The sequence below is a fragment of the Gopherus evgoodei genome, chromosome 2 (genome assembly GCF_007399415.2).
Source record: "Gopherus evgoodei ecotype Sinaloan lineage chromosome 2, rGopEvg1_v1.p, whole genome shotgun sequence".
In the NCBI taxonomy this organism is placed as follows: Eukaryota; Metazoa; Chordata; order Testudines; family Testudinidae; genus Gopherus; species Gopherus evgoodei.
The window spans coordinates 119,754,459-119,774,913 of record NC_044323.1 but is presented as its reverse complement, the minus strand read 5'-3'; the positions used below and the strand labels follow the sequence as shown (position 1 = coordinate 119,774,913).

At 41.7% G+C, this 20,455-nt stretch overlaps 1 protein-coding gene across 2 annotated transcripts in view; it reads left to right on the top strand.

Moving 5' to 3' along the window:
- The window catches only part of CTNNAL1 (catenin alpha like 1), a 165,714-nt gene that overhangs the window by 116,525 nt on the left and 28,734 nt on the right, over nucleotides 1-20,455 (top strand). For both annotated transcript variants that reach the window (XM_030551619.1, XM_030551620.1), the window contains exons 9-11: nucleotides 271-429; nucleotides 4,282-4,374; nucleotides 12,482-12,632. In XM_030551619.1, the coding sequence (XP_030407479.1) occupies nucleotides 271-429; nucleotides 4,282-4,374; nucleotides 12,482-12,632 (403 nt within the window). The remainder of the gene's footprint in view (nucleotides 1-270; nucleotides 430-4,281; nucleotides 4,375-12,481; nucleotides 12,633-20,455) is intronic.

Genomic DNA, 20,455 nt, shown 5'->3' with positions numbered 1-20,455 from the left:
CCAAAGGCTTGAATACGCAGCTTTTTTTGAGCGTAGAGTGGATTTTAGTTTACGTATCTGAGTAGAAGTTTCAGAATAAATCCCCTGAGGTGCAAACATTCTTTGCAGACTTCCTCTGAACTGAGTACCAGTAAGGTTTTTCTCTTTTAAATTCCTGCCTCTTGGTGATCTGGTGAATCCACTATCGCTAAAGTATTTTTACTGTATATTAGCTTCACATGTTGATTATCTTTCAATGCTTATTTTTTCTTTTCCTTACTGCTACTGAAGCTTCACCATGCAGCCACATCACTGGCAGCAGACCTGCTAAGATACCATGCAGATCACATGGTTTTGAAGGCATTAAAAATCACAGGAGTAGAAGGAAATCTAGAAGCTGTAGCAGAATGTACTTGTAAGCTATCTGAGCAGAAAGAGCAGCTTGTTGAGGTGAGTTAACAATTTTATTTTCAAATAGATTTAATATAAAAAGTGCCAAAATCTATCTAAATGAACTGTTCATCAGGGTGTCTTTCATGTTTTAACCTGTAGAATGTACCTCTGGCCCCTTGGACTCTACATTCTCCTAGAAGCTAGTGTCTGAGTGCAGCACGAGCTTCCTCACTGCACCAAACATTTGGGTTCACTGTTATAGAATTGGACCCACTGCCCCACCTGCACAGTCCCTGTTGCTGCTTGCTGTGGGCACAGGAACCTCATTGCCTGATTTTGGGGGGCCTCTGTGACTGCATATTGGGGCCAAGATTTTCATAAATAGGAGCTTAACGTTAGGCTCTTAAATCCAGATTTAAACACTTGCCTACTTTCTCAAGAATACTAACCAACCAAAAGCTTCCATTGATTTCAGTGGGAGATTTTAGGTGCTCATCATTCTTAAAATCAGGCAAATGCCTAAATACAAATTCAGGAGCTTAAATTTAAGCACGCGCACACACACACACGCAGTAAGTAAGTACGTACTCTATTTTTATTTCCACTTTAACATCTGCTTTTGCTGTATCTATGTCTGAAGCACTGGAGATAACTTCCAAATGTGGCATTTAGATTAATCCTGCTTCTAATAAACATACTAGACTAAAAGGTAGAGAGCTCTGTGCATGTGAGAGTGCATAAGAGTAATTGCACTGGCAAATGGGGAACACTATAGTTAGGATTACATATGGACTTCAATCATAAAGCAAGTGAAACGGGTTTGTAACTTTCTCAGAAGTTCTCCTTTTGGGCTGACGTTTTCTCTGTTCCTTCTCAGTGAGTTGTTGCTTTTTAATGTTTGCTCAAAAACGAATACATTTTGCTCAGAATATGGCAGAAAAATTCTTTTCTGCTTTAAAATCAATTTGACACTGTTTTGCTCAAAGATATGTCAAAAGGAGATGAACTTTGAAATTGAAGTTTTCCATGTGACTAGTAATCACTGATCAAGTTTCTTGCTGAAAGACATTTGTTTTCTGAGTATAGAGTTATGTTATTTACATGGCTACAGGGGACTATATACTTTGACTACTACTTGGATAAGTAACGTGCAATACTCTTGTGCAACAATTTTCCTACAGAATTTCTTAGTTCCCAAGTTTCTGAATCTTTCATGTTTATTCAGCTGTGAATGTACACTGTGGTATCGGTGTAGAAATGAGTATTGTAGAGTTTTTCCTTTCTTTTGGTTTTCTTTTAAGAATGTAAGAACAAATACTGTCCTGGGATGCACTCTGTGCTCCCATTGACTTCAGTGGGAATGTTGGCTCAGATAAATTTATGCTGTATTACATGCGCTTTTGCATTTAAACTGTTGCATTTGAAATTTAAACAACCATCAGGAAATATTACTATGAGGACCATATTTCACCTTGATATTGCATATCCTGTAAATGTTGTTTTTTAAAAAATTAACACAAATAGCATTATTACATTGGAAAAAAACGCATATTGAAAGAATATCTGTTACATAGTCAAACATTTGAAGTTAGGAAATGCCAGAGTTAAGGTTACACTTACAATCTTAATTCTTTCCCCTTGTGTATTTGCACTGATAGTATATGATCATGTACTTAAAGGCTATATATTTTCCACCAATCCCCTGCCTCAGTCAGGTTATAGGCTGAACAGTGTTCTGGAAGCGAGACAGCTGTTCAGTATTTGTATCCTTGTCGTTCAGTGTATGGCATCTGCCATAATTACTGCACACTATCCAAAGCCTGCAGTGAATACATAAGTATTAATTCCTCATAGTCTTTTTCAGGGTGCTAATCATTGTAGTTTTTGAGTGTCTCATAAATATTAATGCATTTATTTACGCAGTTCCTCTGAAGTAAGAGAGCATTATTAACGCCATATTACAGATGGGGAAAACTGATATGGAGATTTGCCAGAGGTCACACTGAATCGGGCAGAGATAGGATTAGAACTTGTGAGCCCCCTAATTCACAACACTTCTCTCATTCCTATAGACCACTGTTCCTGCTGGCAGAGATGCAGAGTGGCCACCACAGCTTCAATTTAACTTCAGTTGCAGCTTAGTGCTCTCCGCTTGAGCAAATCTGGCCCCAGGAATCTCAAGTTGGGCACACAGAAAATCAGGAATGCACACTAGGGGCCACCTGCCAACATTTTGGTTTGTGACTTGCTCCTGATCATGCAGAAAGTCTTTGGCATAGACAGGGATAGAGTTGAGTTCTCATATGTGACATTCACCTGCCTTAATTGCAAGACCATTTTTTCTCTTTCTGCAGTTCCCTGTCTTTTTTCTCTGTACACTTGACAGCTTCTACAGAGAACAGCCTTATTCACTGTACAACCCTAGTTCATTCTCTGAATGCTCTCCATCCTGTGTGATGAATGAGGTGGGGTCTGGGGGCAGGGGAGGAAGGGGGAATTTACTCAAGTAATTAAAGACTGTGTCGTAATGCATACCCACAAGGATGCAGAATTAAGGTTTCACAGCCAACATAAATTCTGGAATTTTTTAACTTTCCAATATTAGACTTTGTAACTAAATACACTGTTACCTCGATATAACATCACCCGATATAACACAAATTTGGATATAACGCGGTAAAGCAGTGCTCCAGGGGGGAGGGGCTGCGCACTCTGGTGGATCAAAGCAAGTTCAATATAACATAGTTTCACCTATAACCTATAAGATTTTTTGGCTCCCAAGGACAGCGTTAGATCGAAGTAGAGGTGTAGTGTTTTTAATGTAGTGTGAGTGGGTTAAATATGGAAAAATGTAAAAAAATTATATACACAACTGTAACAGCCCCCTCCCATCATGCACCGTCAGTAGACTTAGCTGGAAGCAGAAGAAGGCTGTCCCAGTATGGGGGAGGGAGGGAGAAATGGGCTGCTGGAGCCATGTGCTAAATTTGGACTGTTGCTGGAGGAATCACACACCCCTCCCCCAGCTCTGTTTGCTCCCCTTCTGGGGTGTGAGGGAGTTCCTTCCCCATGTGATGCCCTTGGAGGATGAGGAAGAGGCGACGACAGCATGTCCTGGCTCTGGGGGGCAGTTACTGTATGGAGCCTGATCTAGCTTTCTCTTTCCCCTCCCCTCTTAGAGGATGCCTGGACTGCAATAAAACACTCTTAGCTGGTCCAGGTCAGCTGACTTGGGTTCAATCTGTTGCGATATAAAACTGCAGTGCGGACTTTCAAGCTCAGGCTGGAGCGTGGGCTCCCCTCTCACGGGGTCCCAGAGCCCAGGCTCCAGCCAAAATTTGAACATCTACACTACAATTGTGTAGCCACATGAGCCCGAGTCAGCTGACCCAGGACAGCTGGGGTGTTTTATTGTGGTGTAGACATACCCTTTGAAAGGCTGCCTGGACTTATGGATCACAATGCAGTAGTGGTGTTTAGTGGTGGTACAGGTCTGACCTTACATTAAAATATTTATATTCATTATTACTTAACTTTCTAGCAACATTTTACTGACAAGGTAAGTTGCTGAATGGAAATAGTGATTTTCAAAAGTTTCTATCACAGCCAGAATTTCCCTGGACATAGAAAAGGCACTTCTCTGGCCTGTGGGCTTTCTTCCTGTCAAAATCCATAAGCCTGAATCAAATGATAGAAGTTTTTAGACCTTCTCAAAAAAAGTTTGCAAGAATTTTTAATGTGGAAAGTGCTAAGCAACCTAAATGTTGGAGTTGCTACCAGAAACATAAATATATGTAAGCGTGATCAGGTTAAGGTTAAGAGAATAAACTTTACTGCTGTGTACCCTTCTTTAATATATCTTATTTATAATATTATTTACTCTTCAAAATATCTTAACTTTTTTCTTAGACATGTCGCTTGTTGAGGCATGTTTCTGGAACAGAGCCACTTGAAATTACTTGCATACATGCAGAAGACACCTTTCAGGTCATTGGCCCACAGGTATGCCTACCTTTCATTTGATCACATTTTAAGTAGAATTTTGTAAAATGGATATACACTAAGATAAACATTCAACATATGTTCTTGGATGCATGCCAGTTCAGTTCACAAAGAAGCGTACTGAAAGTATTACAAGTAGGAGGCAATGTAAATATTTCTAGACAGATGTCCAAGCTAGATCTTCTGGTACATCTTGATTTGTGTTCTAGACATTTTGGAAGACTGTGGAAAGCTGCAATAAAGCTCCTACATACCCTGTGCGCTTTCCCGGCATGAGTCTGCTTTAAGTTAAGCTGGCTTATACCAGCCACTTTGGGCTGAATATTAGCCCAGGACAGATGTAGAGTAGTGGTATCCTCACCATGACCTCCTTTTCAGTGACTATGGATCCCTCTTCCCACCATGCCAGCAGCAAGGAGATTGTGTGATCAGAGCTCCTGTGCCACTGCAGGATCACTTAGGTTATCCTTCATGGGCCGTTCGCTTGAGTGTTGCGGCCAAAGTATGGTAGCAGTGCATTGCAAAGTGGCCACAACCCACCCAAAGATCTGACCAGTCAGTCTCTTATTTATGTAGGGCAATTTTCACCTCTGTGCAGGGGACCAGTATAAAGCTTATAAATCATTTAATTCCTGTTTTGAGAGTTTAAATAGGGCTTATTGGTACATAGGCCTTCACTGGCCCTTTGTACAGGGATGAATTTCACCCACTAAAAGTTTACACCTCCGTGCTTACCCAAGTATAAAATTATGCCACTACTACACATGTAAACACAGCCCACCAGCTACTTCAGGGGCTTAACAATATTGTGCCTAATAATAGTAATTATTATTTACATTGTGCTTTATATATAAAATGGAATTTACAAACACTGACTCCTCATTTGTAAGTACCTGTGGATACATTTTCTTTGCAGTTGTCACACGAGTATATGCACAGGTAACTGTATATTTTTATGTAGAACAATACTGCATCAAATATTGCATCCTTACCTATGTACAGCAATACTGTACCTAATATTTCATTCACTGTATGTTTATCTATGTGCCTGCCTGTGGATACCCATGTAAAACACAAATAGCTTCTTTTAAAGTGCTAAGTATTTATTATTAGTCATTAATTATATTAGACACACAGTGTGGGTGAGGTATTATCTCTTATTGGGCCAACTTCTGTCAGTGAGAGAGACAAGCTTTCAAGCTTGTGTGTTAACTACTTATGCTAAACAGTCTGTTCTTTGAGTAGATGCAGCTGCGTATTCCACTTAGGTATGTGCACACGTAGCGCACTAAAGCCAGAGAATTTTATCTAGTTGTACCCCTAGAGGGGCAGCACTCGAACCTTGTGGCCATTGCCCCCCTCCTTGCCTCATCGCCCGGCTACATGAGGCTGCGTTTCCCTGACCCCCCTCGCCCTGGCTGGAGTGGGCGCTCTGTGTAGTTCCTAACCTCACAACCTCGCTATTTTTTAGTGACTTTTCTAGTTGTATATGGCTAATTCATACTCTTAGTATAGTGTTAGTTATGTTTAGTTTAATTATTTCCCTGGTGACATCCTCACCAGGGTTTAAACAGTGTCTGCTGTGTGGGGTAGTGACCTTCAACAACAGTCCCCACACATGGTGTTTTCTGTGCCTAGGCAAAGCCCACATCGTGTTCGATTTGCAAATCATTCGCAATACTAGGTGAGGGATCTTTTGTCAAAAGCAGCACCTGCTTGAACAGGCCGTTCAGCCTGCTTCAGCACTGATGCCTAAATTGGATCAGAGGTCGTTCTTGGGTTCTGATGCTGCTGCTGTTTTGTGCTCTGAAGAAAGGGAGGAGTTATTCCCCATTGAGTGTGCTGATGAAAAGGTTGCATACGACAGATCCAGGTCACTCCAGGTTGCATGGGGACTTGTCTGCCTCCTCCAGAAGGAGCACGAACTGGCACCATGTGAATACTGATGTAAGAGAAGAACAGGTCCTGTCAGCTGCTTCCTGGTACCACACAAGGAGGTCTGTGACTCCACACTGTCGACTCCAGTTCTGGCCCCAAAGCATCCCTCAAGTCCAGTACCAACGAGTGCAATGCCAGCACTGGCTGTTTACACACTGGTGGCATATCAGACGGCAGTGGCCCTCCTCTTCCTTTCTGTCTCATCTCTCATTTCGTCCTGGACTTTGGCAGGGCTGCATTGTTTATAGCCCTGTTGGCTGGGCAGGCTGCTGAACCTATGGGTCTATCGGCATGGCATCTTGATGTTTCCCTTCCATGGTCAGTGGAAGTGGGGCTGGTGCCAAGCTCTGCGCAAGGGACCTGCTTGGTGCTGGGAACTTCTTCAGTGTCCCTGCTCTGGGTGCTACTGATATTACTGAGGTGACACTCACCGCCCTGCACTTCAGCCCCGTCAGTCACCTCGGTATCACTGTCAACTTCAGGGTCGACGCCACTGCCAGCGCTGGAAATGACAAAGGCATATTTGATACCACCAGTACCGTTTGTGCCATCGCTGTCAGTTCCCTGTTCATTCTGGGCTACAGATAAGTCAGACCAATTGCTCACAACCTCAGAGCTGGCTCCACCTTTCTCCCCTGAAGCCGAGGACTCTTCGGCATCCAGGTTGGGGTCTTCCTCCTTTCACTTTTTATCATCTGACCTGCATCGCAGGCCATTCATGGAGCACTATGGTACCAGAATTGGCATTCATCTTACGGTTGTGATGGGGACCAGTGGCCAACTGATACCCTACCTATACCAATGAACTCCATGTAATCCATGTGGTGATTCTTGGTCACGGAGGTCCCTCTCCTCATCTTGCACTGAGGTGAGATTACTGAGCAGGTTTGTGGTGGTGACTGTTGCTCTGTCTTGGCCCAGGCACCAGTGTGCCTTCCCATTGTGGAGCCTCCAAAGTCATTCTGTCCAGGTCTGTCAGTCCTGGAGCAGGATCCAGCTCTGGCATAGTTTACTGTTTCAGCTTTGTCCCAGCACAATTCCAAGGTGTCTGGCTCCTCTTCTCCTTTGGTGCTGGAAGATTTCAAGGCATATCAGGGCCTTTTGCAGCATGTGGCTGCTTCCCTGGGTATTCAAGCAGAGTTGCTGCAGAATACCCATAAGCTGTTTGATATCATGCAGCCATCTGCCCCGAGAGAATCTCCCTCCTTATTAACCTTGTGCTGTTAGAGTATGCTATGGTTCTCTGGAGCACGCCGGCTTCAGTACCACCTACTGCAAAGCACATGGGGAAAAGCTACTTCATACAGGTGCAGGGATTTGAAGGTTTTAACTTATATGTAGCCTCAAATTCCCTGGTCATAACCATGGTGAATGATAGAACCGAGCAGGGCAGATTTAAGTCCACTCGCAAGGATAAAGAATCTAAATGGATGGACCGATGGATAGGAAGATTTACACCGCTTCTTTGCAGATGCACATTGCTAACCAACTGTCATTCCTGTCCAAATGTGACTTTGTGAACTGGACGGTTATGTCTTAAGTTTGTGGACCAGCTGCCAAAAGACTTGAGGACGGAATTTCAGGCATTTATCACTGAAGGCTGTTGGTGGCTAAGACTTTGCTGCAGTCCGCACGGGACGTCATGGATACTTCAGCCAGAGTTATGGCCTCAACAGTGACCATGAGAAAGGTATCCGGTCTGCAGAATTCAGATATTGTTCTCGATATGCAACAGGCCAAAGAGGATTTGCCCTTCAACAGCAGAGTGATTTTTTCAGAAAAGACAGATGAGACTCTCTGCACTCCTTCAAGGACTCTCAGGCTACCTTATGGTCCTTAGGGGTATACATGAGCAGTGCAGGGGTGCCACTATAGTAGTTGTCAGCAGCAGCAGTATGGTCCGTAGCCTCTCTCTGAGATGGATGGACTACCTCAGAAAGGGGCATAGGTCTCAGAGGAGGTGGCATTCAGATCCACAGTTTGGCCAGTCAACATTCCTTCCTCTGGCACCATCCTCTCATCCACAAACACCCATTTTGACTCTAAGGGTAAGATCTGTCCTCAACCTTCATGGCCTCAACAAATATATCAGATATGCGAGGTTCCAAATGGTCACTCTATCGACTATCCTCCCTGCGTTGTCTCTGAATGACTGGTTTGCTGCTCTGGACCTCCATAAGCCTACTTTCATGTGTCAGTTTTGCTGAGACACAGAAAATTCCTTCAATTCGTCATAGTGGAGCACCATTTTCAGTATTAGGTGCTTCCCTGCAGCTTCTCTTTTGCCCCTGGGGTTTTTACCAACTACATGGTGGTGGTGATAACATACCTCAGGAAGAAAGGAATCTACATCTTCCCATATCTGGATGACTGGTTACTGAGGGGCAGGTCCAAAGAAGTCCTTTCTCACGTCAGCACTACACTGTGCTTGCTTGACCATCCATGTCTCATCCTAAACACTGGGAAGTCAACTTTGGTTCCTGCTAAGAAAATTGAGTTCACTGGTGCCTTAAAAGACTCTCCAAATTCAAGAACATTTTTACCAACTGTCCGTTTTCAGGCAATTCACTACCTTTGCTTCAGCCTGCAGTCTCAACCTTCCATCACAGTTCAGATGTGCCTGATTCTCTTTGCACATGAACCATCTGCATGCAAGCCAACAGTTTGCAGCGTTGCCTCTTCACCTCTTTAAATTGTGGACCAGGACAGTTTACCATCCGACTCTTCACTCCTTGGACAGATTGGTCTGTGTCCATCCACTGATCCTGGACTCCTTGCAGTGGTGGAAGCTTCCAGAGAATGTTTATTAGGGTGTTCCCTTCGTCTGGCCCTTTTCAATCAGGTCTGTTGTCACTAACACTTCCCTAATGGGCTAGGGAGCACATCTGGGGTCGTTGAAATTTCAGAGTCTAGTCAGAGCAGGAGTTCTCACTGCATATCAATATGCTGGAGCTTTGGGCCATCTACAATGCATCACCTGCTTTTCTGTACTGTATCTCAGACTCATGGTTCACATACTTACCCACAATGCCACCACGAAGTATCATGTGAGCAGGAAAGGGGGAGCACACTCCAGGATGCTCTGCCAGTAGGCAATCAGATTGTGGTAGTTAGTTCTCCATCAAGGAGAGCATCACTCTGATAAGACCATCTCAGGAAAAATTTTTTCCTGACTCACATGTGGTCTCTGAAGACAAACATTCTCTGGGTCATCTTTGCAGCTTGGGGAATTCCGTTGATCAGCCTGGTTGCCGCAAGGGACAACGGGAAATGTCATCTGTTCTGCTCTTGATGCGGGCCTCGGTCCAAACTCTATCTGACGCTTTCTACCTCAGCTTGCTGTCCGTTCTCCTGTATGCTTTTCTCCTGATCATTCCACATGTAATCCTCAAGCTAAAGGTGGCATGGCCAAGGTAGTGTTTGTTGTACGATCTTCTTGTGCTGTTAATTCAGTCTCCCATACCCCTTCCTCTCCATCCTGAGCTACTCACCCAGGATCATGGTTGCACCATATATCCTGTGCTCAGCTCCCTGTATCTCCTGGCATGGCTGGCTTCGTGGCTAAATGAGGAGAAAATGCAGTGTTCGGAGACTGTTCAACAGGTCCTATTCAGCAGTACAAAGCCCTCTGCCAGAATGGCCTGTTCAACTAAATGGATGCAGTTTTCAGTGTGGTTGTTGGCCCAGGGAGTTCAACTGACATTGGTTTCTGTTGAGTACATCTTGGAGTACTTCTGTACCTTCAGTTGCTGGGCCTTGCACTTAGCTCATTGAGAGTACATCTGGCAGCAATAGCAGTATTTCATCCCCCCATTCTGGGAAGATCAGTCTTCTCCGATGCCATAGTAGCAGGATTTTTAAAAGAGCTTCTTCATCTCCATCCTCCGATCTGGGAGCCATTTCCTCTGTGCGACCTTAACATGGTCCAAGTGACTTTAATGGGACCTCCATTCAAGCCCCTGGCATCTTGTCTCTTTCCACTTTTGTGTCAGAAAACTGCATTCCTGGTAGCCCGAGCTCTCCTGGGTTACAGTGAATCGGGGTGACTGCCCCAGGCCCTGCGTTTTAGTGAGGTGGTGGATGGGGAGGTGAGGTGAGTAGGCGAGGGAGGCGAGGAGGAGCCCCCTACCAACCTCTCCCTACCCCCAGCGCCTCCTGCCAGCCAGCAGCCCTGCCAATCAGCGCCTCCCCCTCCCTCCCAGCACCTACTGCCAATCAGCTGTTTCAGCAGTGTCAGGAGGCGCTGGGGGGGTAGGGGAGAGGAGCAAGGGCGCAGCACGTTTGGGGGGGTGGGTGGAATTGAGTGGAGAAGAGGCAGGATGGGGGCAGGGAAGGGGCGGGGAGGAGTGGGTGTGGGAAGAGGTAGGGTGGGGCCTTGGGGGAAAGGGGTGGAGTGGGGGCAGGGGGAGCACCCCTGGCAGAGAGAAACCTTTATCTTGGGCCCCGCAGCCCCCTAGAGACAGCCCTGCTGGTTGCAATATCATCCAGAAAGAGAGTCTATGAGTTGCAGACTCTGATGGCGGAGCCTCCTTATACACAGTTCTCCAAGGACAAAAGTGACTTTACGGCCACATCCAAAATTTTTGTCTGAAATGGTTTTTCAGTTGCATTTGAAGCAGGAGGTATATTTACCTGTGTTCTTTCCTAAGCCACATTCATCTCCAGAAGAGCAGCATCTCTATATGTTAGATGTCAGGCAATGTCTAGCCTCCTACCTGGACAGGACTAAACCATTTCATGCTTTGCCTTGCCTCTTTGTGTCATATGCAGATGGTATGAAAGGGAAAGCAGTCTCTTCACGGGCTCTCTCTAGATGGATAATGTCTTATATCAAGATTGCAGATGAAATAGCTTTGTCTGTGCCTCCTCAGTAGTTGTGAGCTTGTTCTATGAAAGCACAATGGATCTCAATAGCATTCCTCAGTGACATCTCAGTATTGGACATTTGCAGGGCTGCTATGTGGTCATGCATACAAACATTTACACACCATTATGCCATTATTGCATCTTCCAGAGTGGATGAAAGTTTTGGTAGGGTGGTCCTGCAATCCTCGTTTAAGTAGACTTTGACCCCTGCCTCCAGGGATGGGTACTGCTTGTGAGTCACCTAAGTGGAATATACGGCTGCCTGTATTTGAAGAAGTGGCTGCTGACAGTAATTGTGGTTCTTCAAGACGTGATGCAGGCGTGTATTCCATGACTCATCCTCCATCCCCTCTGCATTTGAATTTTAGTCTCTGGGCATTCAGTGCGAAGTAACTGAGGGTTGCGGTGATGCTGCCTCATATAGCCACGGGAGGGGCTAAGGCCATGAGGCCCAAGTGCTGCCCCTCTACAGGTACTACTATGCAAAATTCTCTGGCTCCGGCATGCTGGGCGCACACACATGTAAGTGGAATACAAGTCTGCATCACATCTTGAAGAAACATAGTTAAAGGAAGTAACCATTTCTTCCACCTTGTATTTAGTTGTCACTTTTCCCGGACCTGAAGAAGAGCTCTGTGTAAGCTTGAAAGCTTGTCTCTTTCAACAACAGAAATTGGTCCAATAAAAGATATATTACCTCACCTATGTTGTCTCTCTAATATCCTGAGACCAAGATGGCTACTATAACACTATAAAAATGTTACATAATCTCAATAAACTAAACTAATTTTGATAGAATATAACAAACTAGTGTGGAAGAGTTGAAAATGTCATGCACTTAGTTTTAACAAGCAACATGTTCCACAGGTATAATTCTGCAGACCTTTATACATGAATAATCCTTACTTATGAACATGGGTCTTCTGACTTCAGTGGGATTATTTGCACATGTATAGATTATTCAAATTTGTAATAGTTTGCAGGATATAAAACTAAGATTAGCATGTCATGAAATACTTGTATTCTTTTACTTCTCTTTCCTGTTGTCTAATATGCTAGAACTCTTTGTCCATGATGATTTTAAAAAAACTGCGTATTCACAAATATATTTAATACCAGAATGTTTCAGCAAAAGGCCTTAGAAATATAACTGGTTTTGCTCAACAGATGTAGTATTAACCCTTTCTTAATACTGACTTTTTCTTGTTTTGTGTGTGGAGGCATTTGCAAATTAGCCTGTAACATTACATAAGAAGATGGGTTTTTTAACATTTCTTGCTCTATTATTGCATTTTTTTTTCAGATAATTTCTGCTGCAGAAACACTGACATTACATCCATCTAGTAAGATAGCAAAAGAAAATCTTGATGTGTTCTGTGAGGCTTGGGAGTCCCAGCTGAGTGACATGTCCATGTTGTTAAGAGAAATTAGTGATGTGTTCGAGGGAAGACGAGGTAAGAGTGCTGTTCATCATAACACAAGTGCAGCATTCCGAGTATTTTACCTGGTCTGCTAAGCTGCAGTGTAGCAAATATGCTGTTTTCTGCAGATAGATACAAAATAAACACTCCTTTTTTTAATTTGACAACTTGGTATCTAGGTAATATTACATCAATTCAGTATATCAGTTTTATAGAAACAATGGATTGGAGTATAATTACTAGATCTGGTACATAAAATACAGAACACTTGATTTTAAAAACCTACGGTTAAGACCTAGATCAGGAGTCGGCAACCTTTCAGAAGTGGTGTGCCGAGTCTTCATTTATTCACTCTAATTTAAGGTTTCGCATGCCAATAATACATTTTAACATTTTTAGAAGGTCTCTTTCTGTAAGTCTATGATATATAACTAAACTATTGTTGTATGTAAAGTAAATAAGATTTTTAAAATATTTAAGAAGTTTAATTTAAAATTAAATTAAAATGAGGAGCCCTGCGAACCGGTGGCCAGGACCCAGGCAGTGTGAGTGCCACTGAAAATCAGCTCTCGTGCTGCCTTTGGCATGCGTGCCATAGGTTGCCTACTCCTGACCTAGATCCTGTAAAAACATATACATGTGGTTAACTTCATTCACTGTGTATAGTCCCACTGAAATCAAATGGAACTGCTCACAGTACATAAAGGTAAACACATGTTGTAAACCTTTGCAGTAATGGAGCCTAAAGGCTGAAGGAGTTGTATGGTTTTCATATCCATCTATTGTCATGACCTAATATGTCACTGAGTGATAACAATCAAAATTCTCATAAATTGTAAACAGAAAGTAAATTGAATTGTATGACAAGTATAGTTTCATCATAGGGATTTAGTATGATTAGTATTAGCATTTCGGTTTTATTTTTGAAGTGTAGTCTTTTGAGTTTTCCAAATTTTTCCATTCTGCTAGGCTTTTTGTTGTCCAGTATTCCTGGAAAATGAATATGTTTTAATTCTGTACTATCAGCTTGAATTTTATTCACTTCATAATGTAGTGAATGTAGCTATTTGATTTTTGAACTGCTGTCCTTTCTCCTGGATGGAATCTCTGACGACTCCACACAATCTTGGGATGTTTTCTCTGGTTGGTAAGTTAACTGGTATTTGTACAACATGTAGAATACAACCATGGAACTTTGAAGAACAAATCTGTGTTTACTCTCATTTTAGTGTCACCTCTATATGGTATTCTTTTTTGAAAATTTAAGAAAATATCCTGGGGTTTCTTTTCATGTAATTTAAATTTTCTTCAAAAAGTTTGTCTTCAGGGCAGCTTGGCATATCACTTTTGTGCAGTTAAATGTTTGTATCATTTTTCAGGTTAATATAGAGGTACAGTGTAACATACCATATATTTAGGCTTGGCAGAATTAGTTTATTTTTTTAAAATAATTTTAATGGATAACGTTGCTGTTTATTTTTAAGCACTTTTTAAAAAAAAGTTATAAATTTAAATTTTCACAGTTGCAGGAAATTATTGTGTGTGTGTGGGGGGTCAGACAATAATTATTTAATGACAGGAGACGTTGAGATTCAAGAAGTTAAAGCTTCAGAAGTGTTAAAACACAAATTGTCACATCACGTCAGAATATACAAAGTAAATATCCATAAGTCAAATTCTAGCAAGTTCTCTAGCACCATTATCTTGTATTTTTCTAACTTCGCCTAGCTGTAAATTTCAGTCATCATCCATGGAAATACGTGTGTGTGTGTGTGTGTGTGTGTGTGTGTGTGTGTGTGTGTGTGTGTGTGTGTGTGTGTGTGTGTGTGTGTGTGTGTAAATGTACATTTACTGATAAAATTGTAATCCTTCCAAGCCTAAATATATTGAATCTGTTTTGTGTTTTAAGAAAAATTACTCAGGAAAATGCAATGATTTGGTAAAAAAAAAATTAGGGATTTAACACACATTTTTCATATCTACGCTGTCACTGTATAGTCTGAATCAGGGTAGACAGATTGTCATTACATACAGTACTTCACTAACTGACAGTCTTTGAAAGAATCCTATTGTTAAAGTGTCAAACTAGTAAACCTTCATTTTTGTATTTTGATGAACTTCTGCTACAAGGAATTCACCTGAAAATTGTTGTCTGTCTTGGTGTGAAGTCATATATTATCTGTAATGTTTTATTAAGTATGAATTAAAATATACTAAAACTGTGAACAGGGCTAAATAAGCAGCATGTGCTATAGCATAGTTAGGAATATGAAAACAATGGGAAACTTATGTGTTCATGTTCTACCTGTTCCTCATCTTTTTCTGGAACTACTGGATATGAGATCCTGTTTATGGGCCTGATCTTGCAAGAAGATGAGAGCCCTCAGAGGGTACTCATTACCTCACAGGATCAGTCGCTTAACTGGGATTATTAACTTTCTCTGAGTTAAGGGAATTTATGTTTTTGGAATTTCAGCAAGAACTATATGTAGGTAGGTTAACTCCAATTGGCAAATGCAGATCAATTGTGCTCTTGAAAAATCAAGTAGAAAAATTATCTTTGTTATAATGTGACATCATGAGGAAGACATGTTCAGATTTATGGTTAGGGTTATAACCGAAGACATCTTTGCATGTCTTGAACAAGTTCCAATGCTTTTGAGACCATTTATCAAGGAAATCAAAATAGTTTGGGGTTAGTTATGTCCGAATAATCCATCTTCCTTTCTTTAGTAGCAAAATGATGCTGTGTTTTAAATTATATTGTATCAAATACTAACTATATTTACTACAAGTTTTGTAAAAATAGGAGGTTTTAAGACTGACTATGCAATTTGAAATCTATTGAATTCTTATGTATTTAGGAAATAGTTTCATGTTACCTTATTGGGATGGGGGAAAAAACTTTCTGGGTGTTTGTTTTGTTATATTTTAAATGTTAGAGCAGAACAGTGCTGTTTTGCAGCAAAGTATTTACTCATCACCCACAAAAATTGAATATTGGTTTTGAAGTTAGAGGACATTCCTAGCATATCCTGTTAGTGACAGTTACTTTTCCTATAGAGTGCCATAGGCAGTGACTACAAGCCATATGGGTTCTGTACATCTGTACAGTTAATATGCACCATGGCATTTGGGGCCAAATTGTGGTTGCTGCCCTGGACATTCTGAAAAGGAGACTGCGCTGTCTCCCTATTTCTTAGCCTACCTGTGCATAAGGTAGCCATTCTATGAATGCCAGACTTGGAAGTTGGGGGTAGAAGGTGGATAGCACTTGCCAGCAATGATAGAAACCTCATACCATGGATCAGCAGGGCTGCAGTAGATATTGGCTATTCCTGTTTTACAGGGGCAGCAAGGGACATATTTCTACATGTTTATAGCACCCAAAAAGCATTATGTTAGGCATGTCTTCAGGCACTGCTCCTCCTTCCTGCCATGGCTCAGCCTGCTGAGGGACATAACTGAGCCTTTGACTCTATAACTGGCTATTATAAAGAGGGGGGGAATACCTTTTATAAAAGGACCCTTATAGAAAAATAAAATGGGGGTGAACCCCTCTTTGTATTCTCCATTATGTTTCACTTAATTTGATTTGTGGGTTATGATAATACTTAAGTACTTACGATAGTACCTCCATGGACTTCCAGGTGTGGCTTGCCTTACCAGCAATAACCCTAAAAATCACTTTACCAGTTGCAGCATTACATTGTTTTCCAGGAACAAGTTGATAATACGTGAAAGATGAGGCTCAATATTTAATCATGATGTCATCATGAGATGACAGAATTTGTGGATGTTTTCATCAAGTAATAATCTCATCACATCCTGTCACAGTGTAGGGCTTGATAGCATATTAGCATATGATCTTGTTTCCTATTTTAAATTATACTACTTATTCTAAAACTGAGATTGGTAGAGTCATCTTTATTTTACTTAGTACAAATGTGAGAAATACTTTGCTCTTATGAGGAGTATGATTGAGTCTGTATAACAGAAGATAAAAATGTAGGAAGATAGTGCCTTTTCTCCTTAATTCTGAAATTCAGAGTTTTTAAAATACTGTAATTTTGTATTGTCCCTCTAAAACATTTGGATTTGATATGGACAGTATGGTAGAACTAGTATTTAAAAGCCTGAGAGAAAGGAACCTTTGCTGTTGACAAACACTGAAGGGCAACTGAATGTTCTTGGCACATCTAATAAAGTAAGCATTTTCTATGTTGTTGATTCAAAGTGTGTTTGTCTCATCTGTTGTTTGGATAAGCAGGTATGCAATTGATTTTACATCAGTGTTTATTAAAAATATTAGCAAGCTATGCACTTTGCAAACTAAGATTTGATGATTGACATAGATTAAATGGAAGACCATCAATAAAAGGGACCAAATTCACCCTGGAGGTAGGAAGATGCAACTCCATTTATTTCAGTGGAGTTATTCCAGTTTACACCTAGGTTAAATTTGGCTAATTGTTTTTATGATAAACAGTCTTTTGCAGGGCTGCATAGACCTCTTGAGAGAATTACTGCATTGGTCTGCAGGACTGTCCCTACCAAACAGTTGTTTTCTGAATAAGGGAGAGTTGAGCTCAGTTTGCCCTAGAACAGAGTGCCTGATCCAACCATTTGGTCAGTAGATGTCTTTTCGTTGAGGGAAAGGGAGCAAGTGAGCAAAGCATTTTCCCCTTCTTCAATCTCCCTCTGCTTTGTGGTGTGCAAAGAAGAATCCTTTGACAGCTCCCCATGCCTTGAGAAGTGGTAAAAGAATATCTTCCCCTTTAGTCGTCCCCCCCGTCCTCCTTTCTCCATGTGATTTGAGAGAGTTGATTAGATGTTAGGATTTGTGGAGGAGGAGAGTGGTGAAGGCAAGCAAAGGTAGTAATTTTGGAAGGGACAGAGACTGAAGGAGCAGGGAGAAAACTGAGGGGCACTGTTGAGATGACATGTGATGGGAAAGGAGGATGACACAAGGACAAGGTGAAAAGAAAGAGACTAGAAGAAACTGAGGGGAAAATAATGATAGAACTATTAGAAGGCAGAACAGTAACAAGGAAGATGGAAGAAGAAAGGCGAGGTGAAATGATAAAAAATTGAAAAAGAGGAAAAAATATATCGAGAGAGAGAGAGAGAGAGTGGAATAAAGGAAGGTAAAGAGAAAGAAGGACCGAGGTATGGCACGTATTCATTTTGATAATTTTACTGACATCTGGATCCCAAAATGATTAAATAAATGTAAATATGAAATATTCTGTGTATACACATAACTCATATTATAGATATAAAATCCATGAATAAATTGATATGGGTGATCTCCTTGTCAAAGATGACTTATCTTGGGCTTGAATAATTTTGCCTTTGGAAGACATGATCTTGTATCTAGTGGCTTAAATTTTTTTTTTCTGAGAATAATCTCACTTGCACGTACCTTGGCAACAAAATGCACACAGAATTCTCACTCATAATTTTTTAGCTTCCACCACAAGACAGGCTGGGAACTCCTAGCTCTTAGCATTTTTCCCCCTCTCAGGCACTGATAATTGAGTGCCTCACTTTTGTGCCTTTTTCAACTGTCAGTGCCCTTCTAGAGTCTTCATGCTGGTTTTTTGAGTAGTCAGCAAAGACGCTCCTCACTTGAGCTGTATGTTGGTTTTGTTCTCTTCTCTTCTGGTGTTTGCTGCTGTTTCCCTTATTTTTGTTTACACTCTTCTCCCACTCCGTTCCTTTTTTGATGGTTGTGTGTATGTATGTGCGCACGCATGCAAAAGCTTCCATTTTAGTTTGGGTCTCGGTACAGTAGTGGCTATGCTGAGACAGTCTCAGTGTGCACAAGTTCCATTTTCCTCTGACATCAAGGGTTTCAGCTTGTCGCTTTGAGATTTTGTGCATAGCACCGAGGAGACATCAATATTTGAGACTTTTGAACTGGGATTCTTGGTGCTACTTTGATAGCTTCTTTGATGGTTTTCTTTCTTGTAGCTTTGTACCTCCTTTCCCCATAGTACTGTGGCCCCTTTAATCAGACAGCTTGGCATACCTGAGATATCATACAGAACATTTGCTAATTCATAACATTCTTCAGTGCAGAGATTAGTCCACTTGGACAGATGTTGGGGCAATGAAACACCTGAATGATTTTCTGTGTTCTTTTGATCTGTTTAGGAAGACAGTTAGTGCCCTGATGCCCGCTTCACCTCTAGTATGGGTAACTTGGCTTCTCCTTGATGGAAGTATGGTCCTGGAAAGAAAGCTGGCCAACTTGTAGTGCGATTACCATGTTAATCAGCCACCACTTTTGGAAGGAATTTTGGTTGTAGGTGAAGGACCACTTTGTCATGTAGTGAAGATTGTAAAAGGAGTGTCAGCCATAAGACCCTGGAGCTTGCTCACCTTTTTTCACATTTGTTAAGGCAATAAGCTGTGGATCCAAAAAGGGGTTTCGTTACCCCAGTAAGCACTAAGTTTAAGTCCCAGGTGGGTATTTGTCTTTCAACAGAGCAACTCTATTCACTTATAGTCCATTAATAAAGCATTTCTCTACAAGATGACCAAGCACGCTCTTGTTTTCTACTTCTGGATTGTGAGCTCAGATGGCTGTAAGGTGCACCTTTTATAGAAGATACGGACAGTCTCGTGAATGAGAGGTATAATAAATACTACGAGATTGAGATTGGGGCTGTGGTTGGGGAGAGATTTTTGTCCACGGTTACTCACGTAAATAGAAATGTTTTTAACAGACAGAAGTAGATAGTGTTCTGTGATTTAGCAAGATCGCTTGAATTTGACCTGAGCAATTAAGTTTTGAAGCAGTTAGAGACCAACAAAGACCGTTTGTCTTGAAGATTTTGGCTGAGCTGCTCCATGAGGATGTGTTTCCATGCCAGATGAACTATGGGATGTATCTGATGGTTTAGGCACCACTTCTACACAATGTAATGTCCTTTTGCAGAGCTGCCTGGACTTGAGGGACCATCTGACTGCCTGCAGCTTTCAGATTTTATATTTTATGCTCCTGGGTATTCCAGTATCTGTGATTCCTGAAGTGAGTTTTTCAGTGAGCAGCCCAGACTTGAGCATCTGAGACAATCGATCATTGTTAGTGCAGGTCGCATTCTTCGCTCCATTGATTCTCCCAGTGGAAAGAGTTGACACCTTTTGGGGTATCAGCAGCAGAAGAGATATGTTATCTACACTGGGGATGTATTATCGCACTAACTTATGCTTCAGGGCCTCATTCTTAGTCAAGCATAAGGACTTGCATACATGCTTTAAGTCTTGAGGCCTATCAGTCTATGGAAAAACACCACTGGTTGACATGTTCAGTGTTTCTAGCCTTACATGTTTTGGAGTACCTCTGTCCTCTGGTAGGAGTGCCTGCCTTGTATCAAATCCAAAACTATCCTAGTGAAGATGATTCTCTGAGTTAGGGTAATGCAGGATTTTTTTTCCTCAGTTAATCTCTTGGCCCAGCTTTTAAAATAAATAGCAAGTTGTCCTCAAGGAATGTCAGAACTTCTTGAGATTGGGCTCTGACCAGCCAGTCATCTAGCTGTGGGTATACATATATGCCTTGCCTTCTGAGGTGGCCTTGTCATGGCATCAATGTCCTTTTTGTTACTTTATACCCCATAGCTAGAGCTATGTCTTGATAACCACATATGATGTAAGCATTCTGTTTTATTAACCATGTGTCACAAGGAAGACATAACTTACAACATTAGCTATGTCTCTTGCACTTCTCTTAAGTTCTTCTTTGAGTGCTTGCTCATGTCCATTCCATTGTATGTGTGTGTGCTCACCACATGCCCCAGTGCTGGAAGTTTTTCCCTTAGTGGTATCTGTAGGGGTTTGGCTCTGGT